Genomic DNA, 11053 nt, shown 5'->3' with positions numbered 1-11053 from the left:
CCCAGTAGTGGTGTTGCTAGGTCAAAGGGTATGTGTCTAGGGGGCAACAAGGTAGCTCAGTGGATTGAGAGTCAGGCCTAGAGACGGGAGGTGCTAGGTTCAAATCTGGCCTCAGACATTTCTTAGCTGTGTGACCCTGGGTCAGTCACTTGACCCCCATTGCTTAGCCTTTACCACTCTTCTGCCTTGGAGCCAATACACAGTATTGACTCCAAGATGGAAGGTGAGAGTTTTAATTTTTTTAAAGGGTATGTGCAGGTGACTGACAAACATTTGGGGGTCCCAAAGGGGTGAGGAGAATGAGACATGGGGAGGAGGATGGCATGTGTGAGGAGTGCCCCTGAAGCTGGTAGCAATCAGAGGCAAAGTTTATTGATCACAGCTAGTATTTTATAGAGAAAGTAACATAGGCTAAGGGATTAGTTAAGCTTTTTACATGGACGATGGTTAGTAATGATTTACAATCTTAGTACAATGATTTAGTTTATCTCGCCGAAACTCAGAGTTTTCTATAGGAATATAAATCAATATGTCAGTGTGTAACCATCTAGTCCAGATTCTCAGGGAAATGTTTGGCTTCAGTGGGCAGAACAAGGACAACCAGTTGTTGCCAAGTACAGGAGGGGTTTTGGGGGCTACATGTGATGCCTAGGCTGTGTGACTGATTTTGGCCAGACCATGGCTTCCCAGAGACCTTGCCATCTGAGGTTCACTCTCACTACTCGGGGCTACAGGTGTGCATAGTTGTATGGTCCTTTGAGCCTGGTTCCATATTCTTCTGCAGAATGGTTCCTTCAGTTCACAGTTCCATCAACAATGTATTAGTGTTCCAGTTTTCCCACATTCCCTCCAACATTTATCATTTTCCTTTTCGGTCACGTTAGCCAATCTGAGTGGTGGTATCTCGGAGTGATAATTTGCATTTTTCTTATCGAGAGTGATTTGGAGCATTTTTTCATATGATTATGGATAGTTTCAGTTTCCTTCTCTGAGAGCTGTCTGTTTATATCCTTTGACCATTTTCCAACTGGGAAATGCTTTATATTCTTATACATTTGACTTGGTTCTCTATATATTTGAGAAATGAGGACTTGGCCAAAGACACTCGCTATAAAATTCCACCCCCCCATTTTTGTTTTTCTTCTAATTGTATAAATAGGAATTTTGTTCCTTTGAACTACTTTTCCCGGCATTCCTTTCCTCTTTCGTCCCCAAGTTGTGTGCTTATGTTGTTTGTATATAGTTGTGTATAACTCCGCCTCTCGCCTCTCACTCTCTTGTCTTGCGTCCGTGGTGGTGGTAGCTCTCTCTTTACTCTAGTGTTTGTAAGCCCCCCCGCCCTTTTTTAAACCCTCACCTTCCGTCTTGGAGTCAATACTGTGTATTGGCTCCTTGGTGGAAGAGGGGTAAAGGTGGGCCATGGGGGTCAAGTGACTTGCCCAGGGTCACACAGCTAGGACGTGTCTGAGGCCAGATTTGAACCCAGGACCTCCTGTCTCTAGGCCTGACTCTCCATCCACTGAGCTACCCAGTAAAAACCCTTAATTTCGTGTGATCAGAATTATCCATTTCGCTTTCCATGTTGCCTTTTGTCTTGTTTGCTCACAAATTCTTTCCTTATCCATAAGTGTGACAGGCTGTTTCTAGCGTCACGCTGGATTTATTATACATTTTGACTTTCTCTGCCTGCTTCAGCCAGATTGTTTTCCAGTTTTCCCAGCAGTTTTTGCCACGGAGTGAGCCCCCCCCCCCCCCCAGCTTGGATCTTGGCGTTTCTGGAACACTGCGTGGCTATGGACGTCCCGCAGGCCGTCCCGCTGATCCACGACTTGCTTCTTAGCCAGCACCGCATGGCTTTGGGGATTCCCGGAGAGGCAGCATTTCTGAGGGAAGCGGTTCAGCCATGAGAGTCTCCCAAGGCCCGGCAGCCTCCTGGCTCAGGTCCCCGCGTGCCCTTTGGGGAGCTCGTTGTCCGGCTTCTCCCCTGAGCAGCCCGAGCCGTCTCGTTGCTCATCGGTTGGCAGCTACTCAGCCGACGGGCATCGAAGTACCCGGCCAGGTCGACGGACGAAGGTCTGTTACACACACCAGGAAAGAATCACCCTAAAACCTTCCTGTCAGCCAGCATCGGGAGAGGAACCATTCTCAGGGCAAAGAGACGGCAACGTGCGGAGGCCGAATGGCGCCGGAGGTCCCCAGAAAAGCCTCCCCGGACGCAGGCGCCCGTTTCGGCCTTTCCGCTCTGGAACCCCCAGAAGGGAATGGATGGGGCCGCGGGGGTGGGCCCTGCCCTTTCGGTGATCACCGGGGTGTGCGGGAGGAGGTGCGGCTGATCTTCCTGCTGGCTCTGGATTGTGTCTGAAGGGGAGCCCCTGGGGGGGTGGCTGGGGACGCCGGGGTCCCTAGTCTGTCCATGCCTCCAGGGAAGTCACAGAGGCCTAATTTTCCGGAAAGGAATCCTGCTGAATCGGCAGAAATCGGCCCTTCCAAAATTCCGGGGGACGCCGGCTCTCTCTCCTTTGGTGGAGGGGGCGGAGAGGACCCCGACCCGCCATCTGCCATCGCTTCTGCCCAGGCAATGAGTCCCCTCTCGTTGGGAGAATCAGAGCAGAGCAGGGTGTTCCCTTGCGGGTTCCTTCACATTTCAAAGGCCCGACTGATGGCATTTCTAATGGCACTCAAGAAGCGATTAGCCGGGAGGGAAGGAGAAGAGCGAGAGATGGAAAAGGGGGGGGGGGAGAGACGGAGAGATGGAGAGAGAGCAAGACAGACAAACAGAAGAGAGGGGGAGGGAGCTGGGATGGGTGTCCTGGCGTGCCTCGGGGGCCATCTGCTGCCCAAAGTCCGGCTCTCTTCCTTCTTTTGGCGAAGGTTTCTGGTCAAATCTAGCAGAAGAAATAAAAATCGGGGGCCCAGAGGGGTACTTCGGAACTAACAGAAAAGCACTATGAAGCTAGAGGCGTCTTTGAGGAGGTCCTTGGTAGAGTGAGGTCTGGGGAAAACCCTGTGAATGAGCAAATAAAAAAAAAACCCGCTGAGCCTCAGTTTCCCCATCTGTAAAATGGTATCCAAGGCCGTTGTGAAGCTCAAACAGGGGAGCTCCAGGAAAGCGTTTTATAGCCCCTGCCTGGCACCGTCAGAATGTCGGCCACAGAGATGCTGTTTGGTGCTGAGGCGGCCTTTGCCTTGATCTCCATCCCGACTTGACAGGGTCGAGGATGGGGAGCCCTCGGTCCGGGGGCCCATCTGGCCTGGAACGTAGTACGCTCCTCTAGTGTTTAGCCTAAATATCAAGAGCCCATCCAGGGACACACACGCCTAACGCTGTGGAGACCCCAAGTGGCCTTTCCCCAAAGCAGCACTCGAGTGGGCCACACGATGGAGCTGCTACTCCATGAACGCAGCCGCCTTCCCTCCGGAAGATCTCGTGCTCCCCGCTCTCAGCAAGAGACTTTCTGGGACATTTGGCCCTTTGCCTCTCCCTCCCACCCTGGCCTCCCCTCTCGGTGTCTCCGTCTCTCTCTCCCTCTCCGTCTCTCTCTCTGTCTCTCTTTGTGTCTCCGTCTCTCCCTATCTGTGTGTCTCTCTCTCCCTCTCTTTGTCTCTCTGTCTCTCCCTGTCTCTGTCTCCCTCTCTGTCTCTCTCCCTCTCTCTTTATCTCTATGTCTCTCTTTCTCTCTCTCTGTCCCTCTCTGTCTTTGTGTCTCCGTCTCTCTCTCCCTCTCTGTGTGTGTGTCTCTCCCTCTCTTTATCTCTATGTCTCTCTCTCTCTCTCTGTCCTTCTGTCTATGTTTCTCTCTTTGTGTCTCTGTCTCTCCCTATCTGTGTGTGTCTCTCTCCCTCTCTTTGTCTCTCTGTTTCTCCATGTCTCTGTCTCCCTTTCTGTCTCTCTCCCTCTCTATCTCTCTGTCTCTGTGTGTCTCTCTCTCCCTCTCTTTGTCTCTCTGTCTCTGTGTGTCTCTCTCTCCCTGTCTCTCTCTCTCTCTGTCTCTCTCCCTCTCTATCTCCCTGTCTCTGTCTCCCTCTCTGTCTCCCTCTGTCTCTCTCCCTCTCTGTGTGTCTCTCTTGATCTCTTGGTGACTGCAGCTGATGGATGTTTGCAGGAATCGTGGCAGCGGCCTGGGCCTCCTTCTGGCCTTGGGCTGGGCGCCTCCCAGCCCGGAAGTGACCTCTACTCCTGTGGGCCTTCTTCCCGCCAGTGAGTGACCTTCCCGTAGGAGGCCTCTTACTGGGAGAGGGCAGCGTTTGCCACGTTGTCTATTTGGTCCTGTGAGGCAGGGGCTGCCACCTTCTCATTTTATGGCCCAAGAAGCTGAGGCAGATGGTTAAGTGCAGCGAGTCGGCGGTGGGGGCTGAGATTTGAACTCGGGTCCTCCTGACTGCAGACCCAGCTCTCGCTCTGGTGTAGCCCATAGAAGACTGCGGCCGGCTCAGTGCCTGCCCGTCGGTTCCCCGGCGAGCCCATTGGGCTCCTCAGCACCCCTCTCGACCCCAGATACTTCCTGTGGCGTCTTTGCGTTTGGGGGCTCCTCTTTTGCCTGCTGGGCAGGGCTGAATGGGGGGGCCTTTGGCGCCGTAGAGCTCTGCTGGGGCGGCCACGGGAGCTGGTGACGCTCGTCCCTGTTCCTTAAAGAGCTTCTGCGGGTTTTCCCAGTTTCACCGTGTGCTTGAACAGCCAACGCCAACCACCACAGCTGTCCCAGGCCGGAGAACTGGCCCCTCCCGGGAGCCTGGCCCTTGTGCCCGCTCTGTCTTCATTAGGGGCTTCGGCCTGGGCTCTGCTCTGGGCACCAAGATGGCGGCATGGCAGAGTCCTCCCTGCTCTAAAGGCTGCGCTCCTTCCCCCGAAATGCTGGTGCCCCCCCACCGCCGAGAGGAGCCCAGGGAGGACCCCCTTCCCCCCCCCCGCAGTCGGGCTGCAGGTGACCCCACAATTGACCTGGGCGAAAGGACGAGGCAGAAGGGCCGGAGTGCTGCCAGTGGTGTTTTTAATGGAAAATGTGGACAACGATCAAACTCGGTCCTGTGAAATGGAGCTCTACAAATCCCACTCGCACCCCTGCATGCCGGTGCAGGCCCTCCTTCCTGCTCTGTCCCTCCTTCCTGTGGTGCCCCCCAACCCCATCTCAGCCTGCCTCTCCCACTCGCTCACAGACCCTGAGCCACGCGGCAGGGCCACGCACGTTCCAGAAGGCTTCGCCTAGCGGGCGAGGACGGCCATTCCCGCGCCCTTCCTTCTCCGGGATGGCGGGCGGCCCCACGCCCGAAGCCCCCACTTCCTAGTCGACGCTGTGCTGGCGGGGAAAGGCCAGGGGCTCCCATTTCCCAGGGACGAGCCTAGAGCTAGAAAACACTACCCGATGGGGCGTCACAATGTGAAAAATAATCGTCTGATTGGACCACAACTCAAAACCACAAGTGCCATTAAATAAATAGTCGTTCTGTCTGGTGAGGGTTCTGTCTGGTGAGGATCTCTGATGGCGGGAGCTCGCGGGACGCCGGGGACGCCTCATTTGCGCCTCCTCTCGTAATTCTGGGCCGCCGCCGCCGCGCTCCACTCAGAGGACCCTGCAAGGAGAAGCCGGCTGGGTGGGAAGGGAAGCAAGGAGGAGCCACCCCTCGCCCCCACCTTCTGTGAGAGCAGTTCGTCCCGTCCCCCCTCCCCGCTTTCTCCCTGGCCTGGCCTGCACCCCATTCTTCTGCCGCCTACTTGATAAGCGTGGCCGCCTTTCCTAGTGGGAGATCCAAGGGCTTCCCACTTCGGAGCTGGGCCTGGCCACGGCTGAAGCCACGAGGACCCAGCAAGGCTGCCAGGGCTGGCCGGATGGCAGCGAGGAGGCAGCAGGATGCGCTGCAGAAGCTGAAGGCCAGGCCTGCGCCCCTGCTGCTCCTCGGCCACCAGAGCGAGGCCGGTTTTTACCCAAGCCCTGCCCTTGTAGCCCAGTGGATCCGGGCTTTGGCAAGGCCTTTACCGTGTCCTCTGCCGCCCGGAGACGTGCCGCCCAGCGGCTCACCTCCAGGATGTTTTAGTGGCCTCCATCAGCCAGTGGTGCTCCCAGAGGGCTCTGCTTAGAGCCAGGAAGCAGGAGTTTCCTCCCTCCCTCCCTGCCTTCCTCCTTCCCTGCCTCCTCACACGTTAGATGCTCTAGGAAGAAGTGATGTGAGAATAGCAGGAGATACCAGTCAAAATCTCTGGGAAGGCAACGAGAACGGAGCAGACCAGGCTGCCCCTGTCCCGGGCACCTGCCTAGGCAGAAAGTCATGGCGCCACCCCTTGGCCAGGGGTTTGGGAAGTGAAGGGAGGCCCTTTCTGGTCTGGGAGCTTCAGAGAGTATCTGGTTGCTTTTTCTTTCCATCCCGCCCTGGCCTGAGGCGGGGCACTTCCTCGGGGAGTGGTTCTAGCTGCCAGGGAGGCTCGAGCTCCTCTTTTCTTGGCCCCCCCACCACAGATTTCAAAGGGGTCACTATTAGGGGAGGGGGGAGGGGCTTCTCCAGTCATTTGTGCAAGCGTTGCCCCCAGACCTCTGATTAACGGAGACATTCGGGTAATCCACAGATGGGTGCACACACACACACACCACTGGCAACTGGGGGAATTATTAGAACAAATCTGAGCTGTCACAGGAAAACATCCAGCTAATGAAGGCCTGAGAGGTTTGGGGGAGGGGGGAGTCCCTACATAATGGCTTTATTTCTCTATTTGATTTCAGAAGAGTCCGTACAGCCCAAGCTCATTACGGAGTCATTTGTGGAAACAATATGTGAACCATCCAGGAGAGCTCATCCCCAAGGGCGGGGTGGGGCAGCCGAGAATCAATAGCAGATTGGCTTTGGCCCTTTACTCTCTTTTCTAACGTCTTTTTGGTTTGGAATCCTTCTCTTCCTCCTCTCCCTCTACTACTCATTGAAAGGCAAGAAGACAAAATCCATGACTAATTGCTGGGGAGAGACACAGAGAGGGACAGAGACAGACAGAGAGACAGAGAGGGATAGGGAGGGAGGGAGACAGAGACAGAGACAAAGACAGAGAAAGAGGGGGGGAGAGACAGAGAGAGAGGGAGGGAAGGATACAGACAGAGACAGAGACAGAGAGAGGGAGGCAAGAAAGCGTGCTTTCAGCTTGCACTGCGGAGGTGGAGAGCATGAAGCTGCTGGAACACGACCACTGAGCTCCTCTCATTTACAATTTCAAGGGGCCAGAAGCTTAGCCCTCCCATGTGTTCTTTCAGTGTTTCTAGGAGGAGGTCAAAGGATTCCAAGGGAAGGAGACCTTTGCTAATTAATTTCCTTCCATTGGAAGGTTGGCTCCCTGACTTCCATTTTGTGAAGCTAATGCAAATTCCATACGTGTCTCCGGGCCTTGAAAGGGAAGGCAGGAAAGCCAGCCTCAGGCTTTCGGCTCTTGCTTTCCCCACTGGATCCCGGTTAGGAGAAGCTACCCAGAAGCGCATTCATTTGATTCCTAACCAAAAGCGAGGCTGGAAAGTTGGGCTTCTTTTACAAACCTGCCTGGGTAAATCCAGGCCCCCCCCCCTCCCAGCGCGGCCCTAGGCAGGCCCCCAAAAGGAGGACAGTTTCGAAAAGCCCCCCAGAACGGCCGGCTAAGTGGGCCCAGGCCTTCGGAGATGACTTCTGTGGGCAGGGAAGGCCTCTCCAGTGCCTTCAGGACAAAAACTCTCCCAATCCAATTAAGAAGAAAACCCCAAACCCAGCAGGCGGGTCTGAGCGCCTCCCTTAGGCCCCGCCCCCAAGGCTGTCTCCGCTTCCTCCGGCCACTTTCCAGGGTCCTCCAACCCGCCAACCACCCCAGGCTTTCCCCATTGTGGACGCCCGGGCTGTCGCTGGGAGCAACTTAAGCCATTCAGGCCCAATTGGGAGAAGACTCCTAAGGGAGACAGGAAGGGCGGCTGGGCGAGCCGGCCTCCTCAGCCCTCACGGAGCTCTGTCTGGAGTCTCAAACATGGCCCCAAGTTCTTGGTCTGCTGGAGCTGGGATGGCCTGGAATGAACGGGCTGACTTCTGGGGCTCCCCTTGAACCCTGGGCAGACGCTGACAGTCTCCCGCTTCCCCTGCTATCTCCGCGGTCACGGCGGCCTTTAACGTGTGCGTGTGTGTGTGGGGGGGGGGGGGGGGAGAAGCCCTCGGGTCGGCTAACAAATGCAATGCCGCCTTGAATTCGGATCCCGGGGCCCCCCCAGGCCTGCTTCCTCAGAACAACGTAAGAGGAAAGGAGAAGAGCGAGCACCAGGCCCCGGGTTAGGCTGCCTGGGAGAAGGAGCATCCGGCTGGGCCCCGGCTACCCCCTCCCCACCCCCCCGTGGTGAGCGGCCAGCCGAGGCTAAGATGCTCCCCTGTCCAGGAGCGCCCCCTCTTCAGTCTGGGCCTGCACGGCAGGAGCGGGAGAAGGGAGGGGCTGGGGGCGGCCATCATACATACCAGAAGTTAAAGATCTTTTGCCCATGAGTCCAACAAAGGAATCTGTTTTATGCCCTGAAAAAATATAGGTCGGGGTGTTGGAATGTGCCGCGGCTGGAGAGAGAGGAAGCAAGACAAGGCCGCAGCTCTCCGCGGTCTCTCGGCACCCTCCGGCTCGGGCTCAGGCCTCGGGCCGCCCCCGCGCCGCTCTGGGGGGCCCACGATTCATTTTGAATGCTTCCCGGCCATTCAAAAGCGCTCCCGCTTAGCGCGCCGGAGAGCATCTCGCCCTTCGGGAGCGCTGAAACGCCGCCACCGAGCTGAGAGCCCCGGGCCAGACTTTCCCTCTCCCGGCCTCAGTTTGCTCCTCGGTAAAACGAGGAGGTCCCTCCCAGCCCGAGAGCTCGCTTAGCTCCGCTGCTCACACTGAGCTCCAGCACCCACGCCAGGAAGCCTAGCCCAAGGCCCGGATGCTCAGCGGCCTCGGGGAACCGCGGCAAGTTCAGGGCCACGTGGAGCCTCGTTTCCCGGGGCCCTCGGAGCGAAGGCGGAGCCCTCCTCCCACGCCCCCTCCCCACCCGGGCAGCGCGTGCGCAAACACGGCGCGTTTTCCAGCCGGACCCCGACCTCGGACGCCCTGGGCTGGGTTCAGCCGAGCCCGAGCCCGAGCCCGCCCCAACCTCAGGGGGGGCGGCAGGCCCCGCCCTCTCGAACTCCCCGGACCACAGAGAGCCACGCCCTCCGCGCCCCTCGGGCCGGGGAAGGGTCCGAAAGAGGTCTAGCGGACGGCAGGCGAGCCCCGCTCCGAGGCCCGCTGGACAGCGCTCCAACTTACTTTTGTGAGACATCTGGCCGCCGTGCCCTGGGGAGAAGGGAGAGAGGAGTGAGTGCCGGGGCTTCCGGGGCTTCCGAGCCTCCGAGCCGAGCCGCTCGGGGAAGCGGGCGCCCGCCGCGGTGCAGCCCGAGGAGGCTGAAGAGCGGCTCCCCGCGGGGCGCCCCAGCCAACCGAAGGAATTCCAAAGATTTTGACTTCCGGAAGCCCCTCCCTCCCGGGAGCCTGCCCGCGGGGTCGGAGGAATGGCCCGAGGAGGATTCCGGAGCAGCTAGGCGAGCCCCCGAGGGGGAGCCCGGAGCGGGGAGGGGCCGGGGAGAGCTTTACCATAGAGAGCCTTTAACATGCCCACTTGCTTTTCAATTGAGGTATCTGACAAAAAAGGAACCGACATTAACCAGGGAGGCTGGGCACGAGAGGAAACTGAGGCTGGCCTGATCGGGGGAGCCAGCGGGCAGCCAAGCCTTACGGTCCAAGATGGAGGCCACTGGGCACCCCGGAGCTGGTGTCCGCAAGGGGGGCTCGGCCCCACCCCCTTCTCCTCCCTCCCAGGGATCCGGAGGCCACTCACAAGGCAAAGTGGCTCCCATCCCGGGGGTCTCAGGCACTTTGAGGTTGGAAGAGTGCATGTAAGAGGCCGGCAGAGAGGGGCTGGCTCCGGGCATCTCTTCTCGGAAATCAAGTAAGAAATTGGGACAAGATCAGGACCGAGCTTCGCCCCTCCCTCCCTCCCTCCCTCCTGCAAAAGGAGGAGGGAACGATCTCGGGGTTCGAGACTCCCCTTTGGAGCAGCTACAGGAGAGGGGCTCCAGCACTTACCAGCATCCCTTTTGCCCATCAACCCAAAGAACTGCTGAGGCTTGGGTCTCCTGGCAATTCTCTGCAGGAAATGCTCAAAAGGCTCCGAGAGCTCTTCCTGGGGGGCGGGGGGGGGAGGGCAGAGGAACAGAGACAGACATTCAGACAGAGACCGAGACAGCAGGGCCGCACTCACTGCAGCTACGCGGAAGGGGCTGGGCTCGTACCCTCCTGCGCCCCTGAGATCAGGCGTGTGGAGTTCATTGGGGGAAAGGGCCCAGGCCCGGGCTGGACTTAAGGAGCCCAGGTCAGGAAGGGAAGAGGGAGAGGAGCGGAGGGAAGCAGAAGGGAGAGGAGGGAGGGGCCGGGTTTTGTCCTAGCGCCCCCAAGCCAAAGCTAGGCGGCCACATCATTTGCCGGAGAGACCAGCATTCACGGCTTAGGCGCTACTCTGCAGTTTCATGTACCCAAAGGGGGCAGGACCTCCTCCCAGAAGACTGTGCTGGGCAATGTGGCCATCTCAGGCCAGTCTGGGTAGGGCCCCTTACTGCCCCGCACCCCCTTCCTCTCATTTGTCCCCCCCCACCTGGGAGAAGGAATCTCTCCTTTTCTTCCTTTTCGGGGGGAGTTGAGGAATGGAGGGAGGAGAGGAACACCTATGTCCGCCCCAGAAAAGCCTCGGGTCCAAGGACTGGCATCGAAGCCGGACTGGCTACGCGGTGAACCCCAAGGCGCTGGACTTGCCCCCTTCCCCCTTTCCCGTTGTTGCTCTACTGCTCCCACGCTCCCGGAGGGAGGGAGGCCGCGGCAGGGCTCCGGAGCAAGGAAGAGAGTCAGGACTAGACTGACCCTGAGCACATGCCCGTCAGCCCACAAGCTCTCTCTCCAGCTCTACCCGGACTTCGAAGGGGAGACAGCCCGAGGCCTACAACCCAGCCGCGTCACTTGGCAGATTGCTGCAAGCGACCCCTCTCCAGACTGCAGCTCATTGGTGAGCTCTCGCAGTCT

General features: G+C 58.1%; 1 protein-coding gene across 1 annotated transcript in view; it reads right to left on the bottom strand.

Annotated features, from left to right (window-relative positions):
• Window positions 1-4971: 4971 nt before the first annotated feature.
• Window positions 4972-11053, bottom strand: part of TAC1 (tachykinin precursor 1) — a 12730-nt gene continuing 6648 nt past the window's right edge. Inside the window, exons 2-8 of the mRNA XM_044678281.1 lie at window positions 10242-10333; window positions 10067-10163; window positions 9819-9914; window positions 9575-9619; window positions 9251-9277; window positions 8437-8490; window positions 4972-5568 (exon numbers count right to left, since the gene is read on the bottom strand). Coding sequence (XP_044534216.1) covers window positions 5510-5568; window positions 8437-8490; window positions 9251-9277; window positions 9575-9619; window positions 9819-9914; window positions 10067-10163; window positions 10242-10333 — 470 coding nt within the window. The 3' untranslated portion in view covers window positions 4972-5509. The remainder of the gene's footprint in view (window positions 5569-8436; window positions 8491-9250; window positions 9278-9574; window positions 9620-9818; window positions 9915-10066; window positions 10164-10241; window positions 10334-11053) is intronic.

This window comes from Gracilinanus agilis, chromosome 5, assembly GCF_016433145.1.
Source record: "Gracilinanus agilis isolate LMUSP501 chromosome 5, AgileGrace, whole genome shotgun sequence".
Classification (NCBI taxonomy): domain Eukaryota; kingdom Metazoa; phylum Chordata; class Mammalia; order Didelphimorphia; family Didelphidae; genus Gracilinanus; species Gracilinanus agilis.
This window is presented reverse-complemented; position numbering and strand designations above follow the sequence as displayed.